This window comes from Ziziphus jujuba, chromosome 2, assembly GCF_031755915.1.
Source record: "Ziziphus jujuba cultivar Dongzao chromosome 2, ASM3175591v1".
NCBI lineage: Eukaryota > Viridiplantae > Streptophyta > Magnoliopsida > Rosales > Rhamnaceae > Ziziphus > Ziziphus jujuba.
In genome coordinates, this window is record NC_083380.1 from 17,818,753 (window position 1) to 17,842,678 (window position 23,926).

At 30.3% G+C, this 23,926-nt stretch overlaps 1 protein-coding gene across 1 annotated transcript; it reads right to left on the reverse strand.

The window, feature by feature from the left end:
• Positions 1-16,922: 16,922 nt before the first annotated feature.
• LOC107418854 (leucoanthocyanidin reductase) lies at positions 16,923-22,656 on the reverse strand. Its single transcript, XM_016027539.4, has 5 exons — positions 22,268-22,656; positions 22,022-22,162; positions 20,774-21,011; positions 18,225-18,428; positions 16,923-17,555 (listed from the first exon to the last, which is right to left on the reverse strand). Exons 1-5 carry the CDS (start codon positions 22,466-22,468, stop codon positions 17,275-17,277), a joined length of 1,065 nt encoding a protein of 354 aa, XP_015883025.2. The 5' UTR covers positions 22,469-22,656; the 3' UTR covers positions 16,923-17,274.
• Positions 22,657-23,926: the final 1,270 nt, after the last annotated feature.

The following is a 23,926-nucleotide window of genomic DNA, read 5'->3' on the forward strand; positions in this document are numbered from 1 at the left end:
GTCCATGCCTGCACAACCGACTACCCACTAGGGTGCTAATCCAATACGAATGAAGTCTGGGCCAATCAATAGCGCTCAAGCCAAGAGATTTAAGGACAACCTCGCTATATTTATACAGGAAGTTATCAATTCTCAAAAGATTTTTTCCATACCAAAGATACAAAGCCTATTTTAAGCATCGAAGTGGTGGAGGCCGATATAGACCCGGATAGTTGTTTTCGTGTAAATATGGACTCCAGCCAGCATGGAATGGATCCAACACTTCATGGATTCAGTGAATACAATTAAGAGGTCATGGAATCAAGCCAAGGTAGAATCAAAAGCAACCACAATGGGCATTTGTGCATAGAGGGAATAGTTGGCCAGTTTTGCTATATTTGTTACTAGCTTTACTGTATTTTATTGATTTGACATTTTCTCTTTATTCCAAGCAAGGGTAATGTATGGGACTCATAAATAATCCTATGTGGCATCCTACATGGCATATGGGAGCTGATTTGAAGCCTTTGCAAGCTGGAATTTGGTCAATATTAGCTGAGTGGGCAAACTAGTCAACTAGTTTTCTAATTTGATTTTAACTTTTTGTTTCAAAAAATTAGTCTTTTATTTGGTTTCTATTTATTTATTTGCTAAAAAAATCAACTTCGAAAAGTTATTATTTATTATTTTCATTGTAAATTAATTAATTCCTAATTCAAAATAAAGGAATTAATTAATTAAAATTAAAATTAGGAAAGGAATGGAATTTCGACCACATTAGGAAATTGACATTGCATGGTTAGTTTTCTCTTAGTTTTCTAAGGTTTATTGCTATGTGACTTTAACCTATTTGAGGGTTATTTTTCAATGAGAATGCACCTTCAATATTATTTAGAAAATTAACTGTGAGATAGAATTTTCTTTGTTCTCTTTGAAGACCTAAAACACTATTAGAGAGTGAGTGTTTTAGTTTTGACTTATCAATAGGATTTTCATAACCTATTATGGTGCCTTTATTATATCAAGGTTTCTAATCACAGGTTGGTTAGGGGTTAAGGTTTTCCCATAAGAACTTGAACTTAATTGAGATCCGAGATAATATAATACGGGTTTAGGCACGAGTCGACCTAGGTTCGTATCATTTATAGTCTATGCGTGGAAGAGTGCAAATAAAAAATCAGTTATTGGTGTCATACCATAGGTTTTTCTTGCTGCAAGAAATTTGCCGAAGTTTGTGAGGCCACCATTAACGAGCATATTTGGATTTTTCTTTCTCTTTTTATTAAAATCTAATAGTTTTCAAGTGAAAAATGTTTTCTTTTTTTATTATCAATTTCTTAATTTTTTTTTTATTGGTTGGTTCAACTTGTCTTTTAATTTCTATAATACTTCATTTTTAATTCTGTGTTTATGTTGTTCACTGACATTTTATATGATTATTTTTTTTCCTTTCATAGAATTTTCTTTTCCATAAAATTGAGATAGGTCATGATCTGAACTTTAGATTGGTTTTCTTTCACTTTCTCTCTCCCAAATTTGACCCTTTGAACTTGTGGCTTGTTTTGACCATTTTGAACTTGTGGATTATTTTGATATGTGGATTACTTTTTGCCTTGATTTTTTGCCTTCCAAAGAGAAGTTACTTGTTCACCATTTTTATAGCCATCCAACAAAGTTGTTTGAACTTCATCAAGAAAAGGAAAAAATAAAAAAGTTGTTTGAATCTAGGTTTTACATACAGAGAGAGAAACCTAAGGAAGAAGAAGATGTTGAAATGCCCATTTTACCCCTGAAACTATAAAAGAGAAAAAGTGCATGTGCTCGGCACATAACATTTAATGGGAAGAAGAAATAAAGTTGAGGTCCAGGACCAATATTATAAAAAATTGTTAAGTTCAAGATAAAAATAAAGTTTAGGATGCAATTTGCAAATCTAGTAAAAGTTCAGGGGGTAATGATGTTAGAAGCCTTTTTAGAAATTATGAAAATCGGCATGGGGACAACAGCTGCCAATACTCCCTAGCTAGCTCCACCCATGGTCACGTTCATGACCCATGATTTAATTTTTTCCTTAAGACAAACTTTATACAAAACTACAACCTTTTGTTTGCATCGCCATGGCATCCCCTTGTGCAACCAACATCTCCAACTGTGCCAAGTGCATTTTCTACTTGTTCATGGTCTAAAATTGATGCCACATTCATACAGCCAACCAAATACCTTTCATTCCACTAATTTTAATACCATCACAAGAGAATTGATTTAATTTTTATTTCTTCATTTATGCACAATGACTTTTCTTGGCTTTTAATCTCATATATATATATATATAAAGTCATTTTCATTTTTTCTATAGCAATGTGGCAATATCCTCTCCATGTAATTTACTTATACCCTGTATGTCTCTTTTCAATCCAAAACTTTCTTCCACGTACATATTCTATTCATCCACGCAACATCTTTGATTATTAGCATAAAGGTTCTTCTTGCATTATTTTATCTCATCTATACATGCACTACACTTGTCTTGGATTGTAGTTGCACCTATCCTTCTGTCCCTTTGCATCACTAAGATCAAACCACACACTTGTCTTTCATGGCTTTCTTTGTTATTCGCCCTATTTTATTTTGTTAGCATGTTTGAATAATCCCGAACAATCAGAATTGCCATGTCATTTCTTTGTCAAATAATCTATTCTTTTACTCCATGCTAAAGCCTATAGCTTGTAGTTTCAAAGTGCATATTGTCCGAACCCATCTAGGATCCCTTCTTGTTTTGACTATAACTTTCCATTCTTAGTCTGATTTTGGCATACTACTAGTCTACGAATTCGTGTCGACGAATATTTTGCCATGGTACCTTGGTCAACACAAAATTCCACCCATAGTAAAAAGTCAACCATATGATCCACTTAGTCAAACTTGGACAAAAATTCAAATTCTGAGCATTTTCTCGAGTCGGGGTATTACAACCTACTCCCTTTATAAAAATTTCATCCTTGAAATTTAAAAGACCCAACTAAGAGCAGAGTCAACAAAGATTTGCACCCTTTACTCGGATTATTTAGCAACATTATTCACTTACTGACCATAACCATATAACAATGACTAACCACTTGGGATACACCACCACACCAAATCTGAAAACTCTCACGGTAACAAAACCTAAGCTCTGACATCACTCTATCAGGACCTATCTAAGATCTTGATGAGAATCCACCCGAGTCCGTACAACCAACGACCCGCAGGGTGCTGACCCAATACGGATGAATACCAGGCCGATCACTAGGGCTCAAGCTAAAAGATTTAAGATCAACCTGGCTGATTTTGTCTAGGGAGTAATTAATTCCCAAAGGGGCTTACCAATACCTGAAATACAAGATCCGTAGCATTCAAGTGGTGAAGGCCGATATGGACTCGAGTAGCTTTTTTCGTACAAATTTGGACTCCGGGAAGCAAGGAATGGTTCCAACACTTCATGAACTCAATGAATATCATTAAGAGGACATGGAATCCAGACAAGGCAAAATCAAAAACATCTAAGAAGGACTTGTATGCACAGCATCTCAATTTGGCCAACAATGTGCTGCTTAGCCACTCACTTTGACTTTTCTTCTTGTTTGACTTATTCCAATCAAGATGCAATGTGTGGGAATCATTATTAATCATATTTGGTGTCTTACATGGCATATAGAAGCTGATTTGAAGCCCAAACAAGCTGGAGATTGGTCAAAGATACCTTTGTAGTCAAACGAGTCAACTAGTTTCCTAATTTGATTTTGATTTTTTGTTTTAGCAAATTAGTCTTTTATTTTGTTTCTATTTATTTATTTGCTGGACAAATCAACTTAGGAAAGTTATTATTTTATTATTTTTATTGTAAATTAATTAATGCCTATTTCAAAATTGAGGAATTAATTAATTCAAATTAGATTAGGAAATGAGGTGATTTTCGGCCATCATTAAGTTTCCTATTCTATGTGGCTAGTTTTACCTAGTTAATTAGGATTTTATTTTGTAACTTTTTAGCCTATTTAAAGGCTTGTTTTATCAATAATATACAATACATTATTCATACAGAAAATTATTTGTGAGATTAAATTCTCTTTGTTCTCTTTGAACACCTAAAACACTATTAGTAAATGAGTGTTTTAGTTTGACTTATCAATAAAATATCCATCACCTATTATGGCGTCTTTATTATACCAAGGTTTCTAATCACAGGTTGGTTAGTGGTTGAGGTGACCATTAGAACTTGAACATAATTAGATTCAGGCTAATATAATACGGGATTAGGCGCGTGTCGACCTGGGTTCGTATCAAATCCCTTTTTATTTTTACCATAACTTTCTATTCTTAGCTCCGATTTTGGTATACTACCAGTCTGTGAACTCGTGGCGATGAGTACATTACCATGGTATCTTGTTCAACACAAAATTTCACCCACAATAATGAGTCAACGATAAGACCCACTTGGTCAACTCCGGTCAACCTTGGTCAAACTTGGTCAAAAATTCAAATTTGAGGCATTTTCTCGAGTCAGGATGTTACACATATATTCATGATATACCCACTCAAGGCTTATCCACCATCTTAAGGTAGTATTTTTTCAAAAAATTAGTTAAACAAACAGGGTGGCATAATTCCATACTAATTAATCTATATCTACTTTCTTGTAAGCATTTGACTACAACCCAAATCATGTGAACACAACTCTGTCAACAGTCCATGTGTCAATAATGACAAGGTATACCATGCACCTCTTTGCTCTTTGGTATTCTAGGCTTTAATTTTTTACTCTGCCCATATACCACCAACTTTTCTGATTCTCACATCATGTCTGGTCATATTTTAGGATTGGATTTCATGGTTGACCGTTCAAGTCTAGGAGGAACTTGAAATTGTTCCAAAATCCTTATCTGGATCTATCTTTCCTTTTTCATAGCATTCTCTTGTCCAACGTGGCCATACTTCTTAACCTCAGACCTCAAGGTCAGCTGTTTTCCATTCTTGCTATTTTACCATGTTATGCCAACTTTCATTATCCTATATTCCTTGCTTTGGTGCTAATGTATATTTTGTCCCTTTAATGTAGATGCTGAATAATTTCACACTTAGCCAAGTTTCTTACCTCTTGATATATCCTTGGTATTCTTGTTCACCCTTGGCTCTGACTTGGATTTTTTGATACTATAGTCTTGATCGATTTGTCTTTCTGATCTACTTGGTTTATTTCGTCTGTTTGGTCTATCCACCCGTCTAGTTTATTCAACTTGTCAAACCTAATTATTCCAATCCTTGGCATACTTCATCTTGTCCGAAGTTACAAGTCCAACCTCTTTGACAACACGATTCGACTTGTTTAACAACACAGATCTTACCTATCTGACCACATATCCATCTTGTCTAACCTTTTAATAGCATATATCTGACCTAGCATTTTTAATCTAGCTTCTTACACTATGGCCATGACCTAACTATATCCAACCGATCCTAAAGGCAATGGTACACTATGGCCATTCCCGATTAATGGACCAATGGTCTTTTGACTTGCTTACTTTCTTTGAAGCATACATGATATAATTGACCTTGACATTACAGTAAGCATGTGATTTATTCGATGAAATTTAATTGTCATTGTTTATTGACCAAGCACTTATATCCATTGCTTATTATGTTTAATTTAATTATGGCTGCATTTCAGCCTTAAAAATTATATTGAGTCTATCTAAATTTGATGAAGGCGATACAATTTGACCTTAGTATGAGTTTTTTTTCAACTTAACTTGAAGAAGCAACTTGGATTAACTAGCTAAAATTACATGCATAAAGTGAAATAAATGGTCATCTAACATTCGACCTAAATTTTATTAACTTGAAATATATTACATTCATAGGAATTTATTCCTGGATATACATTGCTAAATAATTCTCTTTCTTAGATATGTCACTTGTTTCTTAAGTAGTAAGATAGTATCTCTTCAAGAACCAACATTTGATTGGGTTAGAATGTCTTGATCTGTCAATGTCTTGGAGTTTATATGCCTTTTTTTATAAGTATTTTAGCAATGGTGAAAGACCCTTCCTTGTTAAAAGACCACTTGCCAAAACTTTAGATCTCTCGACCTAACTAGTAATATTGTTTTTCATATCAAGTCCACTTTACCAAAGTCTTTACACCGCACCCTTATATTGTAGCCCTTAATGTAACGTCTCACTTTTATTGGCAAACCTATCACTCTCTGTCGATATTGTCCCTAATTTATCCATCTCATTTGGTATGGGTTGTTTTTGTTCAAAACTTCCCTAAAGTTCACCACCCTAGGATCACTCTCACTTGAGCACATTAACATCGAAGTTCTTTCGAATCCTACGTCAACTGTTCTAAAAAGACTTTGGTGTTATAATAGTGATTATTATTACATTTAAATTTTCCTTAATCTACACCCAAGAGATGAGGGATTTGGCACTAAAAGGCCAGGCAATGCTTCGCACCCACCCACAATAGTCATAACAATCCACCCCTTTGAAGTCCAGTGCCCTTACTAGCACATTTATAGTCAAGCACAGGCTTTGATACGATTTATAATATCCCACCTCTACTGGCAAATCTGTTACTCTCTGCCAATATTGTCCCCTGTTTTGCCACTGCACTTGGTATAGAGTTTTTTGTTCAAAGCTTCCTAGAATGTCACCTATCTTAGGATTGCTTTCACTTTAGCACACTTAATTTCAAAGTTCTGTCAAAGCTTGAAGCCAACTACTCTGAAAAGGCCTTGGCATTATGATAATGACTATGACTATCATTACACTTGAACAATCCCTGATCTACACCAAGGCAATGTGGGATTGGACACTAAGTAGCCTATCCAAAGTATCTCTAATAATAAGTCATGCATTCTCTTGGATTATAATCCACCATTTTCTTTAGGATGCCCTTCAAAATTTTATTTTTCACTTTGGCATGACCATGGCCTTTGCAAAATATGGTATTGAATAGGTGAGCTTAATCCCATAATCTTTAATGAATGTCTCAACTGCATTACTAGTAAATATTATTCCACAATTGATAGTTATGGTCTTCAATATGTCGAACCTATAAATTATATCCTCCTTAATGGACTTGATCATGTCAGCTTGGCATAGAAACTTCTTTGACCTAGCCTCAACCCATTCGGTGAAGTAGTCAGTAGCAATGATGATAAATGTGCGCTGCTTACTTGACAGAGGATGCATCTTTCCAATCAAATCCATAGTCCAACCTTGAAGTGGCCTATATTTGACTATTGAATTGAATGGCATGGTTGGGAGATGCTACATTAGACTATGTCATTGGCATGCTGTACACTCTATGACACATTTGATGTAGTCAGATAGAATAGTTGACCAGTAATAGCCGTGTCTCCTAATCAATCATCTCATCTTGGTTCTTGCTTGGTGCGCTCCATAGATACTTTCGTGTACCTTTTTCATCACCAGCATTACTTTATGCTTGCCTAAGCATTTCAAAAACAAGTTATCTTGGCCTTTCTTGTAAAGCTCGTTGTCAAACAAGATGTGTTGAAATGCTCTAAGCCAAGTCTTCTTGTCGCTTTTTCCATTAGGATTCTTAAGTATTTTACCAACGAAAATATCCAATCATTTTTGTCCATCTCTATGCACAAGAAGTCTTCCATCATGAATCTTTCCTTCAGTGTTGAGAAATTCTTCTTCCATATACTTATGAGACTCTTTGTTAACTTGGCTGAAATGTGCACCCTCAAAGCTACCGAGGCCATCGTATTGACTTCATAGTTCAATTCTTTTGGACATTTCAAAGAATCACATCATCAAAGCTATGTATAAGTTGGTTCACCACTTTATAATATTTAGATAAAGCCAAACTATTGGAGCCCAATATCCTCGTTAGCATATTGATACAAACTCTAACACCATCTTTAACACCTTACCGACTATCGTCAGATCACTCTCTCGCTCTACCAATATTGTCTTCAAGTTTGACATCGCACTCCAAAGGATATAAGATTTTTTTGTTCAAACTTCCTAAGGGATCACCCATTCTAGGATTGCTCTAATTAGAGCACGCTTAACCTATAATTCTTTTAAACCTTGAAATCAACCGCTCTGAAAAGGCATTAGTTCTTAACAAACTGACTATCTTTACATTTGAACCATTATTGTTCTACACTTAGACGATATAGGATTGCTCAGAAATCTTGCCTCTGTTTTCCTTGTATCCTTCAAGGCTCATATATCTTACAATCCACCCCCTTGATTGCTCACTGATCTTGGCTTTTTTGGCTTTGTAACCTTCACGATCCGTTTGGTACGCAGGACATATCCAGACTGGATTGGATCGAACAGAACAGAATTAGTTCAGTCCTGTTTTTGGCATCACTCCGGACTGAATGGTGGACTATTTATCCTATGTTTAGTGCAGAATTGGACTGGAATTGACTATTTTATAATTATTTAAAATAATTATTTTTAAAAATGAAAAAATTAAATCATATATTTAGATTTACAAAAATATATATATATATATATATATTATATTTATTTAAAGTTGTAAATTTGTATATTTATATTTTACATACAAAATTTTAATATATTTTTTACACCCACAAATTATATTAATATATAATATTTGAAATAAATTAAAATTAAATTATAACATGGTATTTCATAAATAACAATTAATTGAAAATAAAAATAATTTAACTTCATATATAACTAGAATTATATATTTTATATATTTTTATTTATAGACAATTGTAATTTTTTTTACATCTACAAATTACATTAATATATTGTATTAAAAACCAATTAAAATAAAATTATGACATGGTAAGCCATAAATAACAATTAGCTAAAAAAAAAAATTTTTTAAAATTTAACATTATATTTAATTAAGAGCTTGTTGATGACATAGGAACATTCATATTCACTTATAGGAATATATATTTCAAATGTAGTTTTAGTTTAAACAAGTACTGCATAAATAATATATATTGGATTTTATAAGGATAATATACTTATATAACAAATAACTAAATACACCTATCAATAATAATCCAAATAAACAACCTAATATAAAAACAATTGCTTCACCCGTTGTTCAAGTGAGCACGTGTATGTGCAGTGGTATTTTGTATAAGATTTGCTTTATTACAATTCTTCATCATTCATTCTACATACTCAACATATATAATTTCAACTTCTTCAATTGTGTTATATGTTTGATAGAAATTATCATTAAATTTTTGCACTTGTTGATGACATTCAAATAAAAAATAATATATATCTCTTGTTGTCTACCTTTAAACATAGCATAAACTCCTTTCTTTGTCTTTCAATATTCCTGCATATAATAATAAATGATAATATAATTAAACAAAATAACAATTAACTAAATCAACCAAATACATTATAATATATTAAAACATAACATATAATCATAAATATGTCTTCAAATGCATAATAAAAAACCAACATCCACTAACATATAACATATGTCCATAAGTTTTAAATCCAATTGTTCATAAATGTCATCCCCTCACACATACACATAAATATATAATCCATAACAATATTAATTTAGTTATCGAAAAATCTAATAGCAAATTCAATCTTCTCTGCATCTGTTTCAATAACATCAAAAACCTATGTTTGATGGATCTAATCTCATTGCCTTCGAAATTTTAAGATTGTCAGCAACAGAGAATCCTAATCTTTTAACCTCCACATCCAAGTGTTTGGATAACTGGCTTAGATTTTTCAAACTTCTCAAACAATTAAGATGCTACCTCAACAAACCCTTTTGCAAGGTCATCAAAATCTTTTAGTCTGGATTTCCTCTTACCTCTTGATTGGGATTGTGTGGACAGTTTACTATATATGGTTTGATTCACAAACATTGGAGAGCACACCGCATTAAAGTGTTCAATTTGCATCCTCCATATTGATATCATTAACCATATCAATTGGAGTTTGTGCTCCAAGTCCTATTGCATGATCCTTCCCAAATATGTTAGCAAGCCTCTCATACACCGAAAAAGGTTTGTCTTTCTAACCTTTTGCATTTGGATTACTCTAAAATAAAGAAAAACAAAGTTTATGTTAAAAAAAAAACTATAGTTCATATATTATGAAAAAAAAAATTTAAGAAAATAGTCCAAAAATAAATAAATGTAGCTTTGCTAATTCAAAACCTACACAGTTGATTCCCAAACTTCGTCACTATCAATCTCAACACATTTAAGAGAGTTATTCCATCCAAATCCACTTTTGTTCGACATATCATAATTATACCATATTGCTTCTTTCACTTTTTCATCTTTGACTCAATATGTGGATTTGCTTGCAATCCTGAGTTAGGACACATCTCAAACAGTCACTTCTCGATCATATTAAGTGTGCCAGGTTTGAATGATCATGTGTCACAACGTTACCTACTAGCTACAACTTTATCTAAAATAGTTAGTAAAGCATCTTCCTCACTCTTATTCCATGTATGCCTAGATTCAACCCTCTTGTCATCATAACTGCTACCACCAGCTTCCATTGCTATTCAAATGAAAATTTTATGATTTCAACAACCATAACAGTAAACAAAATATAATAGGAACCTAAAATATTGCACATAAAAATATTGGTCTTCATAGAAAATATCCAAAAGGTTTAACAAACAATATAAAACAAAGCAGTTACACTCTAATATTATACAGAACAATCAACTACTGACCACAACGACCTCTCTACTCATCAAACATTTGCTAACTCATCTCTCCAGTTAGTCCATTAATCTGAAAAAGCAGTTGATTCTATAATATGCTCCTCTCTACTAATGCCAATGTCTTCACTCATATCAAACTCAACTTCCCTAGGATCAAATGATATTTCTCTTCTAATAATATTATGTATAAGACAACATAAGGTAGTGATCTTGATTTGTGTTGAAATTGGATAGAAAGATGAACTTGTTAATATTGCCCACCGCATTTTAAGAACCCCAAAGCATCTTTCTATGACATTTCTAGTAGATGCATGCTTTAGGTTGAAATACTCTTCATGATTTATAGATGCACAACCATCTCTCTATTCGGCAAGGTGATATTTTGTTCCGTTATATGATACAAGAAATTCTTCACCATTAGTGTAACCAGCATCCACTAAATTATAAAAACCTAAAAAACAAAATGCCTCCTATAAGTTTATGCAATGTTCGACCACTACAATGTACTATTTGAGGATTGGTCTTATTATATAGTACTTTTAATCCATTTGGCCTACTTAATGCATATTGGAGTACTCTTGAGTCCAAAGCGGAACCTTCCTAACCAGGTCAGACAAATATGAATTCCATATTCGGGTTACATACACCTAAGATATTTGTAGCTATCTCACCCTTCCTTATTCGATATCTTGGCTTATCGATTTCAGGTGTGTTCACCTTAATATAAGTTTCATATAATGCTCCCAAACAATTTTAACTTACTCATGTCATATAATGTTACAAATAATCTAAGTATAATAATAGTAACCAAAATATTACACAAACGTACCTTAAACATTTTCCATCTATTATTCGAACAATTATCTGACACAAGTTCTAGATTTCTCAACAAAATCCTATGTAAGTATAACACTCCATTCAATACTAAATTGAAGTATCTACTAATGGTCTCCCCCGATCTATAGAATCTAGTGATAATTGTACGGTTTTTTGCATGATGAGCAATTATGTGCAGAAATATACACACTTGCTTTTTCAATGTATCCATCATGATATAATAACTGATATAAAATACCAAATATTCTCCTATCCATCCTCAGTTAACTAATACAATTCACATCATTGTCTAATAAACTATTTACAAAAGATGCACACAACTTTGTAGTCCTAATTATTCGATTCCAAACATCTAATCATTTCTGATTCGCTATGATACATACATGTACATAAGCAAAACCATCATAAAACACGTACAAAATGATTCTAATTCAAAATCGTTGGCAAGCAACAAGAATGCAGCGACTTTTTTTCGATCCATATCTATTATGTTGAAAAAAAATAAAATAAAAAAATAAAAAACACAATAAATTGAGTTGTTATATAATATAAATCATTATTGTAGAACATTTAAAAAATGCATAGAAAAATATTAACAAAAATAGAACATGTAGCCACATAGAATACTACTACAATATAACCAAAACATCAAACACTTTATATGCAAAATTTGAGCCAAGATAATTACCTCAATAATCAACTAGATATTGAAACTTAATCAAACAGATCTTACTCCATCTTAGAATACACAGCAAACAAAAAGTAAAATAAAATATGCAAAATTGAATTATGGAACCAGCCCACCAATCACTAGTGGGCTTGCCTTCATGCAAGTCATTCACAATCTTACAGAAAGATTGTCCTCTTGGCTTTTCTAATCGATTCATGAGGATTATGGATAAGCCAGTAAGCTTTTTAGAACGACAGAATGGCACACAATCTATTTTTGTCAATGGCTGAGTAAAACTCCATACATAAAAAGAAAATTGAATATATTCAATGTACTCAAGTTCTTTTTCTTGAAAAAATAAAATATTTCATTATTTTACTTAATTAATTTCTAAATAATATTATGAATCAATCCTTTCAATTCTTTTTGTTTTTCTTAATAGTTTTCCTTTCAACGATGGAAGACTCGTGAGAAGTTAAGAAAATAGGAAAAAACAGAAAATAGAAAAGTTGCCAGTTTTTTAGCCTTTTTTTTTTTGTATATAATATTAATTTGCTTTAACAAAAATTTTTTTATTTTCTGATCATCAAGTATGGACCATTTCTATAAATGTAGGAAAACCAAAACGATTTCAAAATTAAAAATACATATATTGCATTTTGCACAAGCTTTAAATACACCAGTAAAATAAAATGCATCTTATTGTACATTAAGTTTACATTACAAAGTATTTACATTATTGATTTGCGCTGTAAAAGAAACAGAAAGTAGAAAACTCAATAACCATAGCTAATAATTATTTTCAAACCGGAACAGTTCTATTTAAAGCAGTAGTAGTATGATGATCTGTAGTCTCACCACCTTCATATAAGAGTCATGAATCATAATGGCAATTGCTGAAGCAAAAGATTATTATCCAATGGCTCATCGTAACTTTAGTAATACTCATAGAAAAGACAGAAAACAAAAAATAAAATAAAATACACAATCAATTATTATGTATTCTGAATTTTAAAGAGTTGTACCAATTACCAAAGTTATATAAACATTACAACATGTATTATTATATGCATGATTTCATAAATGCATCGACCTGCTGCCTGAACAGTAAAAGCTACTTCAAAACATTTAAAAAGTATCAATATGTAACAATCATTTTTTTTTTTTTTTTTTTGCTATGCCCCCAGGCACCCCTTACCCCGCTTAGACTCGAACCCAGTATAGTAAGCGTAGGTGGTAGTGCTCGTACCAACTGAGCTAACAATCATTTTGAACTTTAGATATTCATCAACTTTGAATTAAATAACTCATCCAATCACTCCTACTAGAAACTGCAAGCAGGATAATGATCAATCATTTTCAACCATCAGGTGAATTAGATTCCTCCTTGTTACAAGAAAATTTGAAACCGCGTTTCAAAATTCATGATTACTAGTTAATCTCTGAACAAAAGATCATTTTCCAATTCTCTGACCTACTTGACACACTAAATGAAAAAACCAATCGAATGATAACAGGTATTGACTGGAAATATATCCAAATCAAGGGCAGCAATAACAAACTCTATTTGCAGCCTGATTATATGATGTTCAATAAGCATTCTAGGCTACTTTAAGAAAGAATTTGAACAAATTGTGATTATAATGGCTCTCTGCAATTACCATTGCTATAACCATAGAGCTGGTATGATTAGATTCCTAATGTTTAGTATTGTAACGTTGAATAAAATCATCAAATAAGTTAACTTTGCACCTATTTATGTGTTTGGAGGCTTTGGTCCTTCGACGTGCCAACAATAATTCTATTTACTTAGTTACTTTTTATTTACTAATTTTTTAAGTGTGTAACAAGGACTAACAATTTTCTTTTATTTAACAAACATAAATTTACTAAATAAAAGTATCTAAATTCGTATATACAATCATATATACAAATGCAATATAAAATATTTATTATTCATTGTATGTTAAATTAATTACAAGATTATATTAAGATTAAATGAAATTTAGATATCCAGCTTATTGATATGTTAATAACACAAATAAATTATTAACTGAATATTATATGAAAAAAATTGCGTGGTCTTTTTTTATTTGTTAAAAAAAATTACATTCTGATAAGTTTTGTTTCTAAATATTCATTTTAGTTATAATGTACTATTCTCTAATTGATAATTGAAGAATATAAATACTCCTAGTTAATGCAAAATAATTCACAAAAATATAAAGTGAAAATTAAAAGCATTAAAGGAAAAAACCTAAACATTTCGATTTAATACTTAATTATAGTAATAGATTTCTATCAAATTTTTCATCAAAAAACTAAATTATTGAAATTAAAAAAGATAACGACCTTTTAGATAACATACTAACCATAGGGCCAAAATGACATACTAACCATAGGGCCAAAATGTCATTTTAAAAGATATTAATTAATTTTTAAAAATATATTGAAATGATAGATATTAGAGAAATTTTTATTTAAATTATTTTAATTACAGTTAGACTTATGCTTTTGAAAAATAATACTTAGAACCCATCTATCATATCATTTTTAACATTTTGTTTGTTTTTCTTTTTTTTCAAATAGCGTTAGTCAACCAAACTAGGACATGATCTGTTATTAATATGAGACTTTGAATTTTGGATTGCCCTTCGAATCAAGGTTCTACATTAGAAGATGGGGCTCAATCCAATTGAGCTAACCAAAGATCATATAAAAAGCCACATTTTAAAAATCTTAAATTGTTATCATAATATTATATATATATATATATATATATGTATGATAAATTATGGAGAGATTTATGTTTTGATATACCAAAGCAGAGCATAATCTATATTCTATGACCAATTTGGCACTTTAAACATTAGATTGCCCTTTAATTTAGGGTTTTACATTGAAAGATAGGGCCTAATCAAATTGTTAACCAGAGATCATATAGAAAATCTACATCTTAAAAATATTAAATTGTTATTTTAATATATATATATATATATATATATATATATGGGTTTGATATGGTAAGGACTTTGTCAAAAACTTATGAAAAGAAACTCCTATGTGTTTCCTATGTATCAACCATATCATCCAAATAATGATATATTATTTAAATATTTTTTATTTTTGAAAAATAAAATCTAAATAAAGAAAGAACAATCTATAAAATCTATGAGATTCAGTATTAATTATTATTAATGGTTGATTCAACTTTTCTGTTCATTGAATTTTTTTTTTTTTTCTTATATAGCAGTTACATAACATGTCCCTCTCCATGATTCTTTATGAAGTTTTTATTTTATCGAAACTATAAGAAATGATCTCCTTGGAACTATCTATAAGTTTATATTTTGAGACATGACAATGTAAAAAATAAAAATGGTATCTATATTGGCTAATTCATATATAATTAGTAAAATTATTACTCAAAAATATAATTTTTTAATTTAATAAAATATTCATTTATTGGTAAATTAATAAATTATTTATTTATCAATAAATAAATAATCTTTTTAAAGCAATAATTGCTAATTGGTCCATGAGTATTTATTTATAAAGGTTATACTGTATTATGTTTCCCAAGAGAAGCTAAGAGGTAATTCTTAAAGATCAATTTTGTCAAGACTATACATACACAAAATTGATCATCTTCTGGAGATATCTCTCTATATTTATCATAGGAGACATGCTGATGTAAATAACACTAAGTGGAACCCTTATATTTTTATGTGATTTAATTGTTTACCTTTATGGGTTTACATCTACATATTAGGTTTTTAGTTTTGTAAATTAAAAAAAAAAATAAAAATATATATATATATATATATATAAAAGATTACCATTAGAACTATTATTATTAACTTTTAAATTACTTTTAAAACTAAGATTTAAAAATATATTAGAGGCTATATAAATATAATGAAATATTAAAATTATAATAAGTCAAACTTAGTCATATATACATTGAAATAAACGTCAGTTATATTTTAAATTTCAATATTGTAAGTAATTTTTAAAAGCAATCTTAACTTAAAAATTTCTATATTATAATATTGCTACATATACTAAATTGTTTACCACATGATTTAACAAATACAATGTGCTATAATTTTGTTTCTTGAGAAACTAATATATTCTAAATATGAATAATTAAACCTTTTGAAAAAAAATGAAATTAAGTTAAGAAAATAAAATAACGGTACCTTATTTTGCCACATCACTTAAGTAAAGAAGTTGGTAATGATTCTGATGTCATTAGCGCTCCTCATGTACCATGTGCTTGTAAGGTATTGCCAAAAACAAAAAAATCATTTGGGTACATGGAGACAAGGAAATGTGGAAGCACCACTATCCTAGATATTTTCTTTTTTTCTTTTTTTTTTTTTCTTTTTTTTTTTGAACCATTATCCTAGTTGATTCCAAGGAATGCAAAATTTATCTTCATAGTGATAAGACGTATAACAAAACCTGGCAGATGGTTCCTATTTTTTTTCTTTTTTTCTTTTTTTTTCTTCCAGCGGAAAGTTGGTAGATGTGTTTGTTGTTGGGAGTTTTGGACATAGGCCTCTTGAATTTAACTACACAAATTGTTTCATTTAAGGCAGAACTTGAACATAAAATCAATTGGAATATCTTCTTATTTTAAGATCACACTTCAAAGTTGTCATACTGTTAGACAAACAGAAGAAAAGAAAAACCTAATTTTAATGAAAATAAACTTTCCCCAATTTGGAAAAAGTAATTACAAATTTATTAATAATAAAGTTATTCCCCTATTTTTCTGGGGTATAATTATTTCATTGCTTACACTCTCAATATTGTCGTTCACAAGCTGCCGATAAAATTAAAACTTCCACATATGCTGCCATTCTAACTAGTGAACCACTATTTTCTTGGAATATAAAATCATTAGAGATACATTATAATACATAAATAGAATAATACACTGTCTTCTGATTCTAGGAGAACAAATAATAATATTTAAAATTACAATAATTTTTATTTATTTAAGTGACACAGCATATTGGGTCACAATAATATTCATCATCATCCATCATGCACATTGGGCAGTGATCACCAAAGCTTCTGCTGGCTTAGAATTTGTAGCAAGGATACCATCTTTGCCTTTTGGCTTGTTTTCAACAACATTGGCAACACCAAGTGCTTTGGTAACAAAATCTTGGAAACACTCATCCACTGGTCTAAATGGAGTTTCTGGGTAGAGAGAGCAGATTTCAACATCTTTAGAGCTGTTAAGGGTGTAATTAATTTGACAGCCTCTGATAAAAATGTCATGAGTAAGGGCTGCAACAATGCTTTCTGGGATGCGCATTTCTGAAGCATAAAACATTGTGAAATATAACAAGTGAGTCGAGAGCCATTTTATAATTTTTAATAATATTTAAGCATAACATATAGAGTACTATTTTTCGAATTTGAACTTGGGGGATTTTTAATAATGTTTTACTAGTGGAAAGAGGGATTTTTTTTTTTTTTTTTAAAAAAAAGGCAAGAAAATACGACAACTTTTGTGATGCTAAAAAATAACAAATCATGGGGTAAAAAGGAGAAGTAAAAACAATTTTCCCAAGCATGTTTTCAATATGCTATATCTGCTTTTTGGTTTTCAAATTTTGAAAACGATAAAGTGTTTCAATAGTGAAATATAAGAAAGAAAACGGGTCCACTTGGACTTTAGAAAAAAAAATCTGTTTTTGGTCACCGGTGATGATCCATCATGAATAGTTTACTAAATCTTGTTGTGTCGCTTTCAGGAAAAGTAAGAAAATATAAATAATGACTCATGAAAATATACCGTTCACGTGGACAAGAACCCATATAAGGGGCCCATAGATAGGAAACAATATCCAATAGAAGCTGTCCACGAAGATGGTAAATTTTCACTTGGGAAAAATATATAAATAATTAAAATAACGCAAAATGAAAACATTATATGAAAGGAAACTTGTTAGGAAGGGCTATAGCAAGGTAGGGGAAAAATACCATTAGCAGCAGCAAGAAGGTCATCCTCAGTGATAGTGAGTCTAGGAAGCTTGCGGCCAATCTTGTCCTCCCATAAAGATGCAAGCTCGTTCATGCTCAGTAGGTTGCTTGATGGTTGAAAATGAACAGTTTTGTTCAGTGTTCGAACATCATCTATTGCTTTTAAGGTAAATTTTCCGATGTCCGAACCCGCCACAAAGTAAGCTGTAAAAAAATGGAAAATTATAAATCAAATTTTTTTTTTAAATAGATTAATAAATAATTACTTGTTGAAAAGGAAAGCTAATACAGAAAACTCAATGAACATCTTTTCATAGACAGTCTAGTAGTGAAATTTATTATTTTTTAACTAGCAAGAAAATCTTGGTTCGAATCCTTCGTTACCAAATTTTATTAAAAAAAAAGACTATGTGAAACTGTCATATCCGTGATTGATAGCCGCTAATAGACCAATCTAAAAAAATAGGGCAATGAAAAATTATATTAACTACCTTGACTCTATGCATTGAAGGTTTGGTATTTTGTTTTTTTCTTTCCCATGCAAGGGTGAAACATTTTCAACCTTTCAACCCTTGGGCATATCTTTTTTTTTTTTTTTAATCAACTCTTGGGCTTGGCAAAATGACATTTAGGAAAACAGTATATCATAGAACACAACTAGTTTCTTTTCTTCTTTTTTTTTTTTTTTTTTAACTTTGGTTGGAATAGAACACAGCTAACTAATTCTGAACCGTACTTTGAATTTTCATATTGAAATTGGGAATGGTTGTTGGCAATAATATTCTGCTTTAATATAAATCTAACTTTGCCTATTTTGATTAGACTATTATAGATCTAAGTTTATCTTGCCTTCAATCATAGAGGATGAAAGAGAAAGGAGGAGTTGACAGGTATTCACGGACCACAGTAAACCGTAAATTTCCTCAGATATCAAAAAAATGTATATATATATAAAAACCAAAACTCATATTGTTTTTCATGGAATTAGAAGTTTAGAACTAAAAACAAATAAGGAAAATGATTCCGTGCTACTTCACAAGCTTTGAACAATAAAAGTTAAAGAGAGAAACAGCATAAAATTATATAGTTTTCTATAAATTAACTATAAAGAAGAATAATGTAAAATAGAAATTAAAATATATTTTTCAAATAGTTAAAGCATTATTTTTCGCTAGTACAATTGAAGCCATAAACATAGTACCATATTTAGGTATCTTTTATTAATTGTATTCTAAATTTACTTGAAAATAAAACACAAGGTTAGAAGTGCTGTCATTTTATTTATTTATTTATTTTTATCTGTTTATATTGTCCATAAAATCTATATAATTTCAGAAATCTCATTTGGTTGGATAAGCCGTACGCTCATGTGATGTGGACCTTACAATTAATTTATGGATGAAAAGGACCAAATTTATTTTATTTCATCTTTTATTTCGCTAAGAATGAAAAGGACCTTTTTGTAACTTAGGCCTTGGGGCTCTCTCTCTCTCTCTCTCTCTCTCCTCTCTCTCTCTGTTTTTGAAATGAAAATGATTCTACTAAGAAGAAAAGATAGGTACATATATATATGTCACTTCTTCGTTCTTATCTAATAAAACCAATTTTCTACTTAATTTTACACATATATGTCACTTCTTCGTTCTTATCTAATAATAATTAATTAATCTCAAATTTATTTTTTGTAAAATTCTCCTTTCAGGTTAGAACTTAATTTTTATTTGTATATTTTATTAATGGTTTGTGTACAACAAAATGAAAAATTTAGAAGTATACGCAATGGAAGATATACAAATTCAGACATGCTACAACCCTTTGTACCCCCCAAAAACAAAAAAGAATACTAAAACCATGGAACGGTTCCATTTATTCCTCCTCCTAAAACCAATTTTGTAATAATAGAGAAATATAATTAAATAGCAGTTCGGGTAGTACTGTGTCATTTTTTTTTTTTTCTGTACTGTTTTTATTCCATTGTAGATCAAATTAACACTTTAAATATTTTGTCAATAAAATATCTTAAGTATTTTTTTTTTCTTAATTATAAAATAAAGTCGCAATCCAACATCTGACACATTGGTCTGCATCATTATTTCCTATACGGCAATTATATAAATTCATTATGTAAGGTTTATTTTAATATGCCATTCAAATAAAATAAAATAAAAAATAGTAATGTCGTAAGCATGAAAATATACCATTTATGGAATGGTTTCTGTCAATATATTATCAATCAGCATATTTATATAATTTAATAATACATACTAGATGAATAAATTAAATATTGTTACATGTTATGCTATATTATTTAAAAATAAATTTGAGAAATTTTTTTATAATTTTAATATTATTGTAAAAAGAAATTGTATATTTTTATATGAGAGAATGATAATTTTTTAAAGATAGTTTTTACTTTTGAAAAAAAAGAAAAATTGTGCGATAAAATTCTTATTTTGAATGTGGATGGGAACAAATTTATATAAGAGCATTACCAATAATGGATGAGGAATAATAAATGAAAAAGAAATTAAATATTAAATATTAATTACCTTTGACAGATCCATCACCATAAATCTTGAAATGATCCAACGGTGGAAGAACATCAGCAGGGTGGGTGTTGTCATGATAAGGCCAAGCTGCAATAGAGTTGCAGCAAATGTAGGTGTATGGGATTCCAGCCGCCTTGATAGACCTTCTGACTTTTCTCTTCTCGTTGTACATGATTTGTCCAGGCGGTACCGGATCAGCTCGGTCTATGTCGTGCCCAAACTCCGATGGCAAAAACCTCTGTCCACGCCACAAAATTATTTTTTTCTTATACTTATTACACAATTTTATGCTTGTCAATTGTTTTTTTTTTTTGGAAAAATATTCATAAATTTTGGTCCTTGTACCGCTGAAAATACATCTCATCTCCAGGTTTAAAATTTAATTTTTTATTTGGATAAAAAATTCCCCCACCTTTAGTAATAAAAAATTTGTTTTCGAAAAAAAATATATATATTATCACCTTTATTAAAATAAAGATATATTGGATTCTCTATGTGTATTGTAGTTATAATCCTTTTTTTTTATAACATTTAATGGTTAAAAAACAAAATAGCACTTAATTTAAAATTATACAGATGATCGTACTGATGTCTTTACTATATGTACCAATTTTATACTCACTGCTATCTTTCCTATATTTCCTTAGTGAGATGTTCTCTCTCGTATATGTACCAAACAATTGCCAATTAGCATATAGCTAGTGTCCAAAAATTTGGTATATACTATAGTACTATTATTGATATTTTACTATCATTGTTCACAACAAAATACATAATATGTTAAAACCAATAGAAAGTAATAGAAAGTGTCTAACCCTGGCCCTTGCAAGGACATAGCAATAGCAAAGACACTGTATTTTTAAACAATAATTCTGAAGTCAAATTTTTAATTTATGTTTTTAATAATAATACAAAAAAAGCAATATATAGTACCCTACAAAGTAGTAGTAATAATAATTTGTGTTTCCTATTTTAATTGTAAAAACTAGATGAAAATTGTTCTAAATGTCCTGGTGAAGTAATATGACAATGCTATCTATATATATATATATATTTGATTTTCATGTGAAGTAAAAAATATCTGTACATACATGAATATATATATATATATATATATATATATATATATATATATATATATATATTAATTTGATGCTTCCATGAATATATTTCCAAAGCAGTTGCTACAAAATCAAGCTTACACGTACATATATAGTTTAGCCAAAAAAAATCAAGGCTTACACGTACCTTGACAGTGCCAACAGCTTTGATGGCTTCCACCAAAACGTGTTGGTCCGAAACCCTTTCACCACCAACAGCTGATATCACTATCTCAATCTTATGCTCTTTCAGAATTCTCTCCATCAATTCTCTATTGTCAATGGAGCCCTGGAATATATACAAATATACCATCATGATACATATATATGTATTATACACATAATACACTCAAAGAGTGAAGAAAAAAGAAGATGAAAAATGGCAGCTAATTACATGTAACACAATAGCTCCTTTGTCTTGTAAGAATTTCAGGGTGCTCATCTTGGAAGGTGAGGTTTGAGAAGACCGGATTAGGATATAAGTGGGCCGGCCAGAATCAAGGCAGGCTTCGGCAATGAACCGGCCTATAAAACCAGTCGAACCGACAATAAGGGTTCGACCAGTTTCCACAACAGTTGGAGTTGAGCCGCACATTATTTTCTTATTTTTGGTTCCTTTTTTTCAAAATTCAAGTGGGATTTTTCTTTTTCTTTTTTTGGGGGGTTTTGAGTACTCCTTTTTTGTGCTAAAAACATACACAAAAATAAATAGAGAAGACAAAGAGATATGCTAAATGCAAAGGTTGTAAAGGGTTAAATAAATGTTGGAGAGGGGGCTGGACACATATGGGGTCTCTTGATGTTGGGAAGTTTGGTATGTGGCACAAGGGTGTAGGGGGTTTGGTGGATCCAATAGGCAGGCTTTGCTTTGTACTGCGTGGAAGTGTCTGTGACGTGTCTGTAAAATTGTTTGTGTAATGTACTATTCCTTGTAGGAGTGGTAGGTATGGGTTGAAGATATGCATGTGCATGGTTTTCTTTTTCTTTTTCTTTTTCCTTTTTTATTTTTTATTTTTTTGTCCTCTTTCTCTTTCTGCTTCATTACATGGACTGGTAGATGACAATCGGTGGAAAAACAAAGAATGGCAGAGTGAATGTCTTTTCCTCTTTTTAATGATCCACTTCCACCAACCCCTTTTGGACCTCTTTTGGCTGCCACGTAAATGAAACTTGGGTTCTTTTCATATGGTTACAATTCCCTACCCAAACCAAAGTTCACCCAAAAAAACAAAAAGTTTATGTTTTAATATAAAAATTAAAACATATCTAATGGACTTAGTCCAGTATATATATTCCTTAAAGTTATGCATAGAAATCTATTTTCAAAGTCTCAATAAAAGAGAAAATTTTTGTAAGTGGTTACATAGTCAAAGATTAATAAATCCCAAACTAATATTAAAGCATGTTTAATGTGATTGTGAATTGTTGTTTTTTAAATAAAACTTAATATTTGTGACTTGCAGTGGAGCTCCAATGGCAGAGCTCCACAACCTTGGCCTGTGAGTGCCAAGTTCGAGTCTATGGAATGGGTTGGGGTGCTTGGGGGCAACAGCCACACTAGCAAAAAAAATAAATAAATAAATAAAATAAAATTAAAATTAAAATTAATATTAATATTATTTAAATTTAAATAATATAAATATACAATTCATTTTAAAATTATTTTGCAGAAAATTATTTATAAGAGGATCATCTTAATACTGTTTTTTTTTTTTTTATGCCATATCAACTTAACTAGGTGTTTCAACCAATCAAAAATAAAAATTCTAATAATAGACAAAATCATTGAAGATATTCCTAGTAGGTTTTTTTTTTTTTTTTTTTTAATAAAACATCTATGGATTTAGTACAATATATATTCTAAAAGTTATGCATAAAAATTTATTTTGGAAGGAAAAATGCTATTCATCTCCATTGTTGATAGGGCATCGATAGAATCCATATAATTTGGCAATTGAATTATTTGACTAAAAAAATTTATTTTTCTATATTAAATTTTTAATATAAAAAATTAATAATTAAATGTATTCAATTTATTATTTTATTATAAATT